At 36.7% G+C, this 17,022-nt stretch overlaps 2 protein-coding genes across 2 annotated transcripts in view; one reads left to right on the top strand and one right to left on the bottom strand.

Moving 5' to 3' along the window:
* Nucleotides 1–4,300: 4,300 nt before the first annotated feature.
* LOC149503239 (uncharacterized) lies at nt 4,301–4,963 on the bottom strand. Its single transcript, XM_089738668.1, has one exon. It carries the CDS (start codon nt 4,961–4,963, stop codon nt 4,301–4,303), a length of 663 nt encoding a protein of 220 aa, XP_089594794.1.
* Nucleotides 4,964–7,427: 2,464 nt separating this feature from the next.
* f (espin protein forked) overlaps nt 7,428–17,022 on the top strand; it is a 90,937-nt gene continuing 81,342 nt past the window's right edge. The window contains 2 exon segments of the mRNA XM_028186481.2: nt 7,428–8,662; nt 12,516–12,671. Of these exon segments, the coding sequence (XP_028042282.2) occupies nt 7,782–8,662; nt 12,516–12,671 (1,037 nt within the window). The 5' untranslated portion in view covers nt 7,428–7,781.

Here is a 17,022-nt window from a genome sequence, read left to right as displayed (position 1 = left end):
TTCACGGCAGAAATAGGCGGGGCGGTGGTACCTACCCGTGCTGACTCACAAGAGGTCCTACCACCAGTAAAATTAATAAAACCACCAGTAAATTATAGGCTATTTAAATATAGGCTTTTCTAATAAGATTCCAGTTATTTGGTGGATAACTCCTATGCTTCTTCAGTTCAAAATTGCATAGTAACGATCACTGTTATTATCAGGAAATAATATTCAAAATTCTATAACCAAAAACCGTATTGTCCTCTTATTATTTTTTAAGCGTCTTTTAGGGAGACGAGCATACCGATAAATATTGCGCATCGACCGTGTGAAAGAGACGGTTAATTTTTGCTTCGTAGAGCGTTATATCTGTCGCATATTACCTAATTGACATTTAGTCTCCATAGATATCGGATAGTTAGTGTTTCGTCGCACACAGGTAATGCTCTACAATAAAAACAAAATTAGACGACTGTCTCTTTCTAAATATCGATGTGCAATATTTGTTGCCCGGTACTGTACGTCCCATTTGATGGTGAGTGGTTACCGTCGCTCATGGATGTCAGGGATGCCAGGGGCAGAGCCGAGCCGCTGTCTGCTGCTAAATACTCTTCGCAAGCCTCTGTTAAAGAAGGACATGTCATAGCATATGTCATGCGTCATGATAGCATAAATAGGATCTAGTATATTTGAAACAGTGATACCGATTTATGTATAGTACCTATAGTAGAGTTATTTTGTCCGTGCAGTTTGGGTCATAAAAAATCGGAGCGGTGAAGCGAATATTTCGCTCTCTCTTCCACTCACGAGCCTTTCGACGGGCATAGTGATGCGCGTTATTGTTGTCGATAAGCGTTATCGATAGTGTATTTAGTTTTGTCATTTTGTGGGTTAGTGATAAAAATGAAAGAAAAATCACTAATCGAACACTTACACCACATATCGCCGCAGCAAGTTAACGAGAACGGCAGAAATTAACACTTTGTAACTTTTCGAGATCTATTCTTATTTCAGTGAAAAAATTTAACACATTGTTGATAACAACACGTGCAAATATTATTTTGAATAAATTCTGCAGTTTTGATACAAAACAAAGGAGTAGCCATTGTGTCGTTAAAGAAATTCAGAGAACGAATGCACAAAAACACATTTCTCTTCGACATAATGTACTATAATTTGCAGGTAAGTACAAATGACTCATAATAAATTTAAATTAGCCTTTATTGCTGTTAGAGCTTAACTTATTTAACTAAACATAAAATGATAACAATAGAGGTAAGAAAATTATAAAATTAACTTATACTAAAACATATCTCGGCATTCGGCTTATCTCTCCTCTTAACAGCTTGTCTTTCGACAAAGGCCTCCTCTAAGGATTTCCATTTGCTTCTGTCCTTTGCTGTACGTAACCATTCTGGCCCAGCTACTTGCTTCAAGTCGTCTTCCCATCGCTTCGGCTGTCTTCCTCTGATTCTTTTGTTTTCTCTAGGGTACCATTCCGTTATTATTCTGGTCCATTTTTCTTTCTTTTCTCTCATCATATGTCCCGTCCAGCGCCATTTTAATTTTCTGCATATTGATTGAACTTTTCCAAATTTAGTCTCTCCTTTGATCTTTTTTAGTTCTATTTTATCCCTTCTTCTTACTCCCAATACGCTTCTCTCTATCCCATTCTGACATATATTCAATTTATTTTGTTGTTTTTCAGTTAAGGCCCATGTCTGGCATCCGTATGTAAGACATGGCAGTATGCAAACATTGAAGACTTTTCGTTTCTCCGCCATAGGCATTTCCTTATTTTTCATTACTTCACTCAATGACCAAAATTTCTTCCAAGTGTTTGCTATTCTTCTTTCTATTTCTTTCTGCATGCTCTCTGTCGGTGATACTAATTGGCCCAGATAAACGTATTCACTTACGTATTCTAACTCTTGATTGTTAACTGCAATAGCGTTTTTTTGTGAGGAATTGCTCATTACTTTTGTCTTTGTTATATTCATAGTAAGCCCTGCATTTGCACTTTCATCTGCTAATTGTTGTAGCATTCTTTCCAAAATCATCGGGCATTCGGAGAAAAGTATTAAATCATCAGCGAATCTCAAATGACTGAGTTTGTCTCCGTTCACGTTAAGTCCGAAATTATCCCAATCCAGTTTCCTAAAGATCAACTCCAACACTGCTGAGAATATTTTCGGCGAAATAGGATCACCTTGACGGACGCCTCTTTCTATTGGGAACTCTTCACCTAATTTTTCAAGTTTTATTTGTGCTGTGCTTTTCCCATAAATATTTTTTAGGATACGTATGTACTTTTTATGGACCCCTTGTTGTTCTAATGATTCCCATATGTAGTGGTGTTCCAAGGAATCAAACGCCTTGTTGAAATCTACAAAACCCAAATAATATGTTTTGTTGTATTCTCTATATTTCTGAAGTATCTGGCGTAGGACGTGTATGTGGTCAATGGTCGAGAAATTGCTCCTAAATCCAGCTTGCTCTTTTGGCTGGTTTTCGTCAAGGGTAATAGTTAGTCTAAACAATAGTATTTTAGAAAAGATCTTGTATATATTAGACATTAAGCTTATTGGCCTATAATTGTTAATGTCTCTTTTGTCTCCTTTTTTGTGCAACAAAACTATCACTGATCTCACCCAGTCTTCTGGGATGACTTCTGCTGTTATAATTTCGTTAAACAAATTGGTTAGTTTAGGGACTATTGCCGGCATGAATGTTTTGAGAAGTTCATTGGTAATTTGATCAAGACCGGGCGCTTTTCCTAACTTCTGCGTAGTGATAGCTCTTTCTGTTTCTTCTTTTAGAATAGGTGGTATAGGTTCAGTATCTTGCATGTCTTCTGTCGTAGTCGTGGCAGGTTTTTCATTTTTGCTTGTGTACAACTCCTTATAGTATTGCGTAGCAATATTTAATATTTCTGATCTTTTTGTAGTACTTCTTCCTTGTCTGTCCTTAATATTTGGCATCCAATTCTTTTTCGATTCTAGTTCTTTAAACGCTTTCTTCACTCCGCCTGTTTTCTTAATATGATATTGGAAAGTATTTGCCCTTTTTTGTTTTCTGTCTTTCCTGATATTTTTGTTGATATTTTTACTTATTTCTGCGATCTCTTTTCGTGTTTCTTTGTCTTTATTGCCTTGTAAAAGCAATTTTCTTTCTTTAAGTAATATAATAGTTTCGGTAGATAGTATGGATTTATTATTTGTAGACACTTTTCGAGCAACAGTTTTGAGAGTATTTACAAAATAGCAGTATGTCGCCTCAATTGTTTTATTGTATTCCTTTTGTTCTCTTCTCTCTAGAAATTCTTTTAAATTGTTCATTATCTCTAAGTTATTTTTAATGTCCACATAGGGAGTCAATCCAGTTTGCAGCCTTCGACTTTTCTTTGTATGTGACGCTCGTAACGTTGCACGTATCATTTTATGGTCCGAATTAAAATTTAAATTATGTAAAACTGATAGATCTTTAAAAACTTTTGGTTTATTGGTCATAATGTAGTCGATTTCATTTTTAAAGAGTCCATTTGGGGAGGTCCACGTCCATTTCTTATTCTTTTTCTTTTTAAAGAAACTATTCAAGATACTTAGTTTGTTTTCTAAACCGAAGTTAACCAAATGTTGTCCGTTTTTGCTCCTATTGCCATTGCCATATCTTCCTACAATGTACTCTTCGCCACTACGACATTCCCCAATTTGTCCATTAAAATCACCCATTATTATTAAATTTTTGTGAGCTGTATCAACAGTAATTTGTAATTTTTGGTAGAATTCCTCTATTTTGTTTGTGTCTTGTTTTTATCTGCTTCAGTTGGCGAGTAAACCTGAATAATTGACCATAATTCGTCTCTGCTATTTTGTACGGGAAATTTGATGTTGAGTATTGCTATTCTTTCGGATATACCCTTCAATTCCTCGATTCGGTCCATATATTTTCTTTTTATCAAAAAACCAACTCCGTATTGTCCTGGTGTTTCTCCTTTATAATGCAGTATATACTTTCCGTGGTCTTCTATGCCTTCTCCCATTCTTCTCACTTCACTTAATCCAATAATATCCCAATTTATTTCATCGATTGCTGTTTCTAGTTCGATGAGTTTCTCTGGGGTTCTTAGTGATCGTGTGTTAAGCGTCGCTATGTGTATGTCGCAATTATTATTCCTTTTTTGGTTATCTATCCTTAGAGGGTGCTGGTCGTTTTCTCCCACGATGACCAGTCGGCTTGGGAGAGAGTGTAGTTTTTCTATTGTATGTATTTTTGATTCTTTGTTTTGTTGTATTTTCCGATTGCCGGGGATTGGTTGCTACTGTTGCTTGTTTGTAAGGACGTTAGTAAGAGAGTTAGATCTCATTCTCATCACGTCAAATGCGTTGGCTCTATTGGCCTTAGATGGTACGGTGGCTTGCTGTTTTTTAGGTTGAAAGTCTGAAGAATGCGGTGAAGAAGAAGTTTCCCTTTTTCTTTTTTCGTTAGTTGTGTCCATTTCCTTCACTATAAGCTTATCATATTTCAAATACGCTATTTTACCCTTCTTCCTTTCTTCAATCAACTCCGCCTGTAACACCTTCCTTTTGGCCAGTACATTCTTTGGATAATCTTCGGTGACATATATCTCCTTAAGATATTTTTTATTTTTTACTATCTCATTCTTTTTCCATCCGTTTACGAAAGAACAGCAGACTGGCCTCGGTTTGTTACCTTGGATACTTCTTTTACCTAATCGGTATAAATTGTTTATTGCATTTTCTTCGATATCAATATTTATCTCGCTTTTGAAAGTTTTCTTTATCATATCCATTAATTCTAATGTTGTTTCCTCTTTTTCTTCCACGCCAAATATAATTATATTGTTATTCCTTTTTTCCCTCTTCAAGTATTCTATCTCTTTTTGTTGAGCTTCTATTTTTAACTTTAAGCTTTTGTTTTCTTCTATGATCGGGATTAGTTTTTCATCAATTCTAGACATTATGTTATTTGTAATAGATTCAGACTGTTTTTGCATTTCTAATTTCATTTTTTCAAACAAAAGTTGAAATTGTGTTTCCATTTTATAAATTTTACGTGAAACGAAACGTAATCGTAAAACGATAGAAAGTTTTTCAACACTGGCAACACTGATGTATATGTTAGATACCTACCCGCAAGTTAATAATTTTCTTGTATTTTGGAACTATCAAATTCGAACAAATATCACTTGCGAAATAGGCTAACCTTAAAACATTGTTGATATATTTTCTTCTTTGCTGTGATGTAATGTGCAAATAACGTCTTCGTTGATATCTGCAAACCTTTCGGGCCTCCTTTTTCTTGTTGCACGATAATATTTTGGAGTGTATGGTGTATGTAAGTATTTTATATTAAGTTTTTAGTGGGACTTTAATGACATTAGTGTTTACTCTTCGAAGACCGGAACCGGAAAATGACTCATGAAAATGACTCATAACATAACAATAATCTCACCACCCTTCATATACCACCCCGCTGCCGTGTACCTGCCTTCGATAACTCATTTGTTTTTATCGATAATGGCGTTGCGCCCGCGCAACATGCTCACCGCCCTAGCCGGGCTATGTTTTATGATCCAAGCTGCACGGACAAAATAATTCTACTATATTAACATTGAGAATGCGGAGTGTATTTTTCTTTAAATCCCTACCTAATCGCTGGTAGTCTAAGCCTTAGAATCTAAATGATTCTAAGAGGCTATTCCAGCTACGCTAAAGCAGGATGGAACGTATTCACGAATTCTCACTGTCAATGACAATGTCATCTAAATTATGCTGAAATTTTGCTTGATTATAAATCACAAAATTATCTTCACTGCAATTTAAAAATGCTTAAGGAAGTCGAAGCGATGAAATTCCTAATTCACAACTATGTTTAATTAAATACAAATAAGACGGCGATTGAATTTTGTAAAGTCTAATTAAATCTAAAACTGATTATTTGCATGCAATATGGCGTAGAAAGTTAGTCAGGAATATGTCATTTCACGGTGACTGAACATCGGACGCCGGGTGAATATAATGTCAATTAAAAAAATGTAATGCACTTGACAGGTACATACATGTCGTGTCTTTTTCGTGTTTAATGTTAATTAGTGTCATGAAATCAACGTTAATTACATTGAAATTGATTAACTGTTAGAAGAAAATTGTTTGGAAGTGGCAACACTCGACGCGAAGTTGTGAGAATTTCCTTGAAAAATTGGGTTGTTTTGTCTATACTATATACTACTATATATAATATTATAAAGAGGAAAGATTTGTTTGTTTGTTTGTTTCGAATAGGCTCCGAAACTACTGGACCGATTTGAAAAATTCTTTTTCCATTAGAAGCCGACATTGTCCCTGATGAACATAGGCAGCTTTTTTTTGTAATTTTTTAAAAATTTTTTTTTTTGGTTTCCTGTGTGTTTTAATGTTTCCGAAGCGAAGCGAGGGCGGGTCGCTAGTGTTTTTATATTTACGTTCGATAACATGCAAGCGGTCATCTTGAAATTTTCGTTACCATGTGCAGGTTTTAATCTGATTGCAAAATTAATCGATAGATAGCATCTTCGGTAGGAATCATGCTAATTAATACTCAGTGAAAACGTTTGTCAGTCGCTAATATTAAATAAATAAAAAAAATATAATTTATTTTTTGAATTTTTACATGATCGGACGTGCTCACGACCCACCTGGTGTTAAGTGTTTACCGGAGTAACCGTCAAACCGAAACGCATTACTGCTTCACGGCAGAAATAGGCTGGTACCCACCCGTGAGGGCTCACCAGTCTTCCTACTATCAGTAAAAGATTTATTAAATAATTCAAAATAAACATAACAAAACATTAAATACTTTTAATTTAATTTAAAAAATAATAATAATTAAAAATGATATTTCCAAAGAATCAACTACAGTCCATTTCTGTTTTATAAAAATACTAGCGGCTCGCTCCGGCTTCGCTCGGGTCTTTAACAACAATTTAAACGATATTTAACGTTGTTTTATTTTTTTAAATAAGAGAACACTTAATGCGGCATAACTATAATAGTTAGACATATGCTGCTGCGATGCTTTTTGTAAATAATAGCGTCTTCTTCAAAGTCATAGTACATTATTTTATTCTATCATCAATATTTTAGGTAATTTTTTTACACCCTGGGTCAGTGGAGTTTTAGTAAGGATCCCTAATTTTTTTCAAAAAATAGCATATGTCACTCGAGAATAGTGTAGCTTCCAAACAGTGAAAGAATTTTTCGAATCGGTTCCGTAGTTTCGGAGCCTATTCGAAACAAACAAACAAACAAATCTTTCCTCTTCATAATATTAGTATAGATTGATAAACTTAAACTAAAAACACGTATTGATGTTGAATTAATTACAGCCGTTAACATTTCATTGTATTAATGGCATTATGAAAACGCATTACCCCAGATTGCCCCGAGTAATACACACGAAATTCATTTATTATTATTACCGTCCGACATCTAAATGACGAACGCTAGAAGTTAATTCTCGAACGTTCGATTAAGCTTTCGACAACGACTAGCAATCGTCATTGACGCGAACTCTTACGCAACGAGAAAACCAAGAGATCTCACCGTAACTCAGCGTTAAACACGTACCCGCCAGAATTGGACCCGCCTTCCGAATCGCGGTCACACTTTAACTAAGATTACGCACATTACGCAACAATAACACGTAATTACCGTGCAATTAAACCTCGCAGAAACGTGAAACTAGGAAAGCTTGTAATTGTCCGCGCTCTCATTCAGAAGCGTCGGACGAGGATCGACATGCCGAGGGAATCGAAGGACAGCTGTAATGCTATAGCCAGACTAATCAAGGACTTCTGCAGCTGTTCCGAAAACGGAACCTGGTCTCCGGAGATGACGTCAGACAAACGTAAGGGCCCGTTCTTGAAGAGCGAGCTCACGAACATGTCGGCCATGCGCAGACGCATCATGACCATAGCCAAAAGGAAAACAAAAGAAATGCCGGAATCACCGAAGCTGAATAAAGGGGATCAATTGAAGAAAAGCTCCGAAACTTTAACGTCTAATTTGGTTAACACAACTATAAGCTCCCAAGGCAGTACAATACGCAGGAACATTGACAGCTTCCTCATGTCGCGGCGAATGTTTGCTTTAGAAGAGGACATTTACGAGAAACCGATCCAGTACGTTAAGAACTCATCGTGCGGCGAAAACTGGTCTTTGAGCAAAGCGTGGAGGTTAAACAACACAGATTTGTTCAATACAACAATTGATTCCCACACTCGGCAAACGCAATTGGAAAGAATCGAAGAAGTTCCGCATAGAAAGAAACAGAACAGGAAAATGAGAGAGCAGATGCGTTACGATCGGAACATCAAACGCCATATTCGTATAAGAGTGATGCTGTCTTTGCGAATGAGGAGGTACTTGAAGAAAAGATTGAGGAAAGGCTCGGCTACCTCCCAAAACGTGAACGTGCCTCCGAGGAGGTTTCTGAGGGGGGCCTCGTTGACCTCTAGCTTCGGAACCAGGTCTTACAGGAGCGTGCTGATGGATAAAGTAGCGGACGGCTCCGTGGTCTTCGATGTGTATGAAGCCAGGAATTCGACGATGGGTCTCTGTCACGACTACGCTGAGGATCTCGACACGCTACACATAGCTCTCCGCGCCGGTAATTTTAGGTAATTATTTTATAGGCCTCTTATGAGCTGAATCGACGGCCTCCTAAAGGTCATGGGATTTTTTTTATTGCCACTGTAGGCAGACGACCATACGGCCCACTTGATGGTGAGTGGTTACCGTCGCCCATGGACTTCAGCAATGCCATCAGCCATCATGGAATCAGCTGGATGCGGGTTGGGCTAAGTCGGTCGTAGTGGCTAGTTTTAGAGGAGGCCTATTTGCAGCAGTGGACGTCTGTGTAATGAAAATGATGATGACTTTTCGTAGTAAACCAGTCTGGTTTGTTGTGACGATTAAGAGGATATTCTAAGTATAAGTAAAGACTTTTAGGCTTTGATTGAGAAAGATGGTATGTGACTTTACTACCGTCTTTTAATGGCTCAAATACTGTTTCTTTCTCACAATTCATTCCTAATAACAACAACAAAGGTATGATATTAATACAACATAACAGCGTTATGTCTGATTCTCTAAAATAGGTGATATTTCTAACATACAGCTCGAAGTAGGGACTTGGAAGTTTAAGGTGTAAATTAACCCGTATCATCAGCTTTTCAACGTAACGTGATTTTCTCGTCGGACTTTCTCAGTGAGCGAGTCGCGATTCCAACCCCGTTGCAAGTTAGTTCTCTTTTTGGAGCGTTCAGGCATTTAATACCACTACCCTGTTATTCCCTTTCCTGGCTGAGCTCGAGCTCATCCACGTGTCATGACAAAGCTGGAAAGGTATCCAGGCTACCAACGATCCATGCCCAAAAAAAAACCACGAAAAAATGTATATTTATAATTTAAAGGCAATTTGTTGTAATACCGGTTTTTTCTTTGTATTGAAATCATATGAGCTACGTCTCACCAGATGGTGAGTGTATACCATCCCTCATTACCATCAACAATGTCAAATGTCAAATTCATTTACTCTTCTAACCTCGTTTTGAGCTTTTAAGTTTGGGTGTGTAAGTTACGCCGCTCTGGTTAGGTCCATAGACCTTTTGAAACGGTCCAGACGTAATTGTAAGGGCAAGGGTACAAATCGAACCTAAGCCCAGCAATACTGACAATAAAAGCCCAACACGTTCGCATTTAACTGTATCTGATATTATATGCATCAAATAACCCGGAGGTCACAAAACTCAAACAGCCAACGAATTGACCAAGTATTCCGGATACGCAGGCACGGTGCGTGACATTATTGTTGTGTCCCTCCGCCGTAATGAGAGAGTGTGTCGCTTCACTAATCTGGCTATATATGGGAATGTTTTATAGTATTTTAGTACTCCTAAGTACTAATTATTTGTAGTACTCTTGATGGCTATAGACACGAGGCAGCCGCGCGAGATGAGTTTCCGGTCATCGTTCTCGCCGAACCCGTCCGCGTCGCTTGCGACGAAGGGATCGGCGAGTAAATTAAACCACAGACACAGCCCACTGAGTTTCTCGCCGGATCTTCTCAGTGGGTCGCGTTTCCGATCCGGTGGTAAATTCTGTTCGTGTTAGCAACATCGTCAGGTTTGAGCCCCGTGAGCTCACCTACTAATTAAGGTTACGCTGAAATGGTCTCTCTAGACTATCAGCTTAGGTAGGAAAGAAAAAGTTCATTTGACTCCATACAGAAGAGGGCCGTTCGGATTGTCGATTGTCTCACGGATCGTTTGGAACCTCTGGGTCTGCGAAGGGACTTCTCTTCTCTCTGCATTCTGCACCGTATGTTCCATGGGGAGTGCTCTGAGGAATTATTTGAAATGATTCCATCATCTCGTTTTTACAATCGCACCGCCCGCCACCGGAGTAGACTTCACCCATACTACCTGGAGCCACTGCGTCTATCCGCAGTGCGTTTCCAGTGATCTTTTTTGCCACGCACCATCCGGCTTTGGAATGAGCTCCCCTCACGGTGTCTCCCGAGCGCTATGACATGTCCTTCTTCAAACAAGGTTTGTGGAGAGTACTCAACGGTAGGCAGCGGCTTAGCTCTGCCCAGGGCATAGCTGAAGTCCATGGTCGACGGTAACCATTCACCATCAGGTGGGCCGTATGCTCGTCTGCCTACAAGGGCAATGTAAAAAAAAAACAATACTATAAATTTCCTCAGCTTGATTTGATCTTTAACCGTCTTTAACGAAAAACCAAGGAAGTTCTCAATTCGACAAAAAATTTTTTATATCTGTTATCTCAGAACTTTTTCTAGGCTAACTGATTTTTTGATTTTATTGGAAAGCTGGTGCTTCTCATGCGGTCCCGTTGTGGTGGACAGCTGATAGCAATGCACGTTGTCTATGGACTCTTGATGCTGGGAAGCCGGTAGGCTCATAGCTCTCCCAGTTCATCTAATAAAGAATGCTCAAATTCGATATGAAACGTGTTCGCTAGTTGTTACAAATTGTAAACAAATTATGCCAATCGACGAATCTAGAAAAAAATTTGACCTTCTGTCCCATATTTAGCATATAAATTAAAGCGATAAATTAAATAACGTTTGAAATGTTTATAACGATGTGAATTGGTTAATGGTATTAAACATATTTTATTTATCTATATATTAATACGTGAAGCAAAAACTTTGTATCCCTTTTTACGAAAATTACGCGGACGGAGAAGTATGAAATTTTCCATAAGTATAGAGAATATAGAGAAGAAGTGCACAATGCTAATATTTAAAAAAAATTATGCATAAAAGGTTCATTAAATCAATAAAGAAAACATTACACAGACTACCATGTATTTGACACACACACATATACTCTTTGTTTATTGTGGAACTTTTGTTATTGCTTAAAGTCTGTAGTCAAATTGAGAATAGGTTAGTATTTTTTATCTTTAATATTACGAATATTTGTCTATAGTGTAGTCTTGGCGAAATATTTAACAATAGGACCTTAATAATGTTGACACTTATAATTTCAATTAATTATAGTCGAATTTCGATTACTGCGGGACCACTAGTTCACGATAATTGTATACAAAAAATTTTCAACCGTGTTTTATGTAAATGCCAATATTTAATTAGAATAGGGCGATATAAAATAAACAAGATGATTTTATTGGAGCTTAATTTGATTCCTAATTTCACTCAGTTAAAGAGCAGTATTTTTTTTTCACCAATAGGATGTGTTTGAGGGGAAAGTAAATTAAGAAGAGATTTAGTAAAGCTAAAGCGATTGAATTCTGTGCGCCATCTATTATCACAGAGTTGCAGCTTTAGACAGTTTCTGCGGCAATTTGCCTACGCACCGCTAGATGGCGCGACGAAAAACAATTTCCCATTTATTTTGCTGCTCAAGTCTAAGCAGACGATTGTTGTAGTTTATTGTTTTGGAGTTAAAAATAAAATAAAGTTGAATTTGGCTTTTTTAAAAGTATATATGTAGTAATACTATAGGTATGTACTATATTTTGTTATTATTCAGTCTTTATTGCATTGAAATAGTAATGGGAAATAATGATGGGAATACAATATTATAGTAAACCATAATACTGTATTTCTTATTTTCGAAATGTGATATTAGTTGAATGACTAATTTATTCATTTAATGAATAGACTCTAATGTTTTTTTAATTTTTTTATTTTATTGTTAAGGTGGGTGGGCAAGCTCATAGCCCATCTGATGTTCTTGGAGCCCCCATGGGCTCCAAGAACCTGTCAAGAGCCTGTCTATACATCTACAACGTAAATGCTGCCACCCACCTTGGGATATGAGTTAAGGTCTCAGTATAGTTGCAACGGCTGCCCTACTCTTCAAACCGAAATTGCTGCTTCACGGCAGAAATAGGCAGGGCGGTGGTACCTACCCGTGTGGACTCATAAGACGTCCTACCACCAGTAACTTTCATTATCAAATCTTTTTTTTTTCAAAGGAGCGGTCGGTTAGCTGTCGAGAGTTGGTGGGCGGGGCACGCGATGCCGGCGGCGGGCGGGCGCGCCAACAACGGCGCCCTCGCACTGCACTATGCCGCCGCACGAGGCTGTCTCGATTGTGTTCGTCTGCTCACAAATACTACTCCAGATGCCTCGTGAGTACAACAGTTTCCAATCCACATAGTTTTATCACCTGTGACAAATCTACAGCTCCATCTATTAGTAAATAAATGAACTACAGACAGATTTAATATAAAATGCAGTAAACACACTTCGGCTACTCACCAACAGATGGCGCTGCGCGGCTAGTAATGTGAGCGGAAATCTCAAAAGGAAAATTTACTGTCGAAACCTCAACATTGAAGTCTGATATTAGATTGTGATCACGAATACTTTCTTAATTATTTTTCTGGGGACTTTTAAAAGTTTCTCAGCAGTGGTCCGTGTGCTTAGTGTGAGTTTTTTAACTTTTTCGATAGCGTAAAAGTTAGCTCATATTTGTATAGTATGGAATGGGATCATATGTCTACGTTTGCCGCTAGGGGCGCTGTTCCAATTGCATACAAAATTGGGCTAACTTTTACGTTGAGAACGTTAAAAAGCTGACACTAAGCAAACTGTAGGTAGTTTTTTTGTGTGTTATTTCATAAGAAAACTCATCACGTTAACTAATAAATTCCACGTCTATCGGAGCGTTGTACGGTTGGCACGTCACACGTCATTACCTCAGTCCGAGCGGATTGAACGCGTGCTCTCCGCGTTTTTCTGGACTTGTAACTAACTGTCCAGTCACGATACATAACGGACTGGAACTGGCAGCGCCGACGCGTCTTGTATGTACTCGTAATCTAGATTATTAAACGCAAAATTATATGTACAAGCTTCAACAGAAAATCCAAGTTAATGATGTTATTGAGGGTTTTTAGCATTTATATATATTATTATATTTTTTATTATTGCTTTGTTGGTTGGAAGAGCTCAGAGCCCACCTGGTGCTAAGTGGTTATTGGAGCCCACAGACATCTACAAGGTAAATGCCACCACCCACGTTGAGATATAAGTTCTAAGGTCTCAGTATAGTTACAACGGCTGCCCCACCCTTCAAACCGAAACGCATTACCGCTTCACGGCAGAAATAGGCGGGGCGGTGGTACCTACCCGTGCGGACTCACAAGAGGTCCTACCACCAGTAAATTATGTTTGAAGGGTCGCTTAACATGTGACATAGGAATGTAGCCCATAACCCATAACAGAATGGTTGTAACAGATAAACTTAACGATATTTCCATCGGTTTTCGTGAGATGTAAACGTAATGAAAATAATTTTTACGATTTGATTTTGCCTTTTTATTATTCTCGAGGTTTCGTTTGAATCATCCGTTTCCGTAAACATGAAAACGGTAAAGCGCTTGAAAGGTTAGAAAAAGTTTTAATTATAGATTTTAAAAAATCTATATATTAATACGTGAAGCAAAAACTTTGTATCCCTTTTTACGAAAATTGCGCGACGGAGGAGTATGAAATTTTCCAGACTTATAGAGAATATAGAGAAGAAGTGCACAATGCTAATATTTTTTTAAAATAATGCATAAAAGATACATTAAATCAATAAAGAAAACATTACGCACACTACATACCATGTATTTGACGCACACACGCATGCATACTATTTATTGTCAAACTTTTGTTCTTGACGTCTGTTGTCAAATTGAAAATAGATTAAATATTGTTTGTCATTGTTAATATTTTTAAACGGTTTTATTTAGCTCGACCCGTACGGAATTTATTTGTTTATTTATTTGGGTCAAAATTAGAAATTGAAATTTAAGAACCTTCCCGTTGTCAGATTGATCTGAAATTTGGTACACATTTTTTTTATAGTGTAGTCTTGGCGAAATTTGTGATTATATAAGTATAAAATACAATCATAATAGTGTACAAACTTACAATTCCAATTAATTATAGTCGAATTTCGACTACTGCGGGACCTCTAGTATATGGTAAAACTACATATTATTAAAATATAAATCGATTAGTCTTGTTCTTGCAGTTAAAAAAATACAATTTTGACGTTATGTCTTATAGCAATATTACATAATTAAAAATCGATCGGTTATTGACGCATATATACGCAATGCTAAAACAAAAACGTGTATAGCTCATTAGGTGATTACGTTAACAATACGTAGTGCAGTCTGTAAACGAATTGTTTACGAAACAATATGATCTAATGTTGTGTTGATGCATGAAATAATAAACAAATTATTAAACCTTTTTTTTCCTACCTATGTTGATAGCCTTGAGATGCTATTTCAGCCTCTCCTTGACGTGTAACTTCTTAACGTCTCCAAACCTGACCATGTTGCTAACATGAACCCTAGCAAGAGCCGTGCTTCGCAGAATCTACCACTGGATCGGAAACGCGACCCACTGAGAAGATCCGGTGGGAAACTCAGTGGGCTGTGTCTGTGGGTTGATTTACTCGCCGAGCCCTTCGTCCGGCCACATTAGGGATTAGGCATCAGTTGTACGACCGGCGGCTTGACTGATACCAACCCATTTAGGGTTGTTTCTCCAGTAGCGTATCTATTACAACGTGTGATATATTATAGAGACATTTATGTTTCTTCTTTCAATGTTTCTTTTACTTCATCCGTTTTCGATTCTATGATATATCTACTTATCGATGGGTGAAAGGCTATTTGGTTAAAGCGACATTTCGCTTAATACGCATCATTTATCTTTGTAATTAATGGTCCGTTTTATTTGGTACTAGCTGATCCGGCAGACTTCGTAGTGCCTCAATCGATAAATAAAAGACACATCAAGGGGACACATCAAAGGAAAAACAAAATTGTTTGTTTTTATATAATTCCGAGCTTTTTTATATTTTCTCACCTTTTAAACCTTCCCTGGACTTCCACAAATAATTCAAGACCAAAATTAGCCAAATCGGTCCAGCCGCTCTCGAGTTTTAGCGAGACTAACGAACAGCAATTCATTTTTATATATTACTAGCTGACCCGGCAAACGTTGTGTTGCCTTAAATAAGATTTCTAGGGAAATTCTACTGTAGAAAAAAAACCTCATTTAACCACATAATACCTCATTATAAACAAAAAAATATATCCAAAAAATTAAAATAAAAAATAAATGTTTGGGGTGGACAACCCTTTTCACTTAGGGGTATGAAAAATAGATAGTAGCCGATTCTCAGACCTACTGAACATACTATTGATACACAAATAAAACCAAAAAAACATGGCTGAAAAATGTATAGTATTGTATAGCTCTCAAATTATATATTAAGTGTATAATCTATGATGTATAGTGAGTAAGTAAGACAGGAGACCGGCTTCGTCCTCATCCCTACTACGTGATGTTTGCTGGATGAGTGGTGACACCTGGCGGGGATAGCTGATCAATTGATAGTTAATCAGTAGTCGACCGGCGAGGGCGGGAGATCAAATTCAATTTAAAAAAAATCATAATTAAAGGAACTTGAAATTATAAACTCTGAATAAGAATTTATCGTACTACAATTATAAAATTTGATTGCCATCTTGCAACCTTATTGCAGATCTGTGCATAGAAAAAATAATATTAATCGGGGTGGAAAAATAGGGGTTGATCATATAAGAGTGAAAATTGAGAGTAATATGATTTTTTTTATTTTAAGTCATAACAAAATGAAATAAAAAACTTGCCAAAAAAATTAAAGTTTATAATTAACAAATAAAAAATAGCGGTTGATCATAGAGGGATGAAAAATTGAGAGTAACATCAGATTTTTTTATTTTAATTAATGGCGAATTAAAAATAAAAATGAAAATCTTGCCAAAAAAATTAAAGTTTATAATTAACAAATAAAAAATAGGGGTTGATCATAGAGAGGTGAAAATTTCAGAGTAATATGATTTTTTTTATTCTACGTCATGACAAAATAAAAACAAAATACTCGCAAAAAATTTTAAATTTTTTAATTAGCAAATAAAAAATAAGGGTTGATCGTAGAGAGGTGAAAATTTAGGGTTGTATGTATTTTTGTATGCTGTATCATAAAAAAATAGAAATTAAAAATTTTGTCTAAAAAATAAATAAAAAAATTTAGGGGTGGACTACCCCTAACATTTAGGGGAATGAAAAATAGATGTTGGCCGATTCTCATAGATACCGGATAAGCACAAAAAATTTCATCAAAATCGGTCAAGCCGTTTCGGAGGAGTATGGCAACGAAAACTGTGACACGAGAATTTTATATATTAGATTATATGGATTGGCATCAGTAGTTCGACGTTTTTAATTGAACTTCAATTATGTTTAGCCGATTCAAATAGCTGAAGAAGTTTTTTTTTTTTAATAGTTTTTCCAAATTTTAAACTTTAAATACCCTCTTCTGTGAAGTTGAAATTTTTTTGCTAAAAACAAAATTTCGATTTTTCTATACAACCAACAAAGAAAAAAGCACACATTTTGTTTTTTTGTATTTTTTCTTCCTAAATTTTC

This window comes from Bombyx mandarina, chromosome 03 (assembly GCF_030267445.1).
Source record: "Bombyx mandarina strain Sakado chromosome 03, ASM3026744v2".
NCBI lineage: Eukaryota > Metazoa > Arthropoda > Insecta > Lepidoptera > Bombycidae > Bombyx > Bombyx mandarina.
Note: the sequence above shows the minus strand (reverse complement) of the source record. Positions and strands in the feature narration are given on the sequence as shown.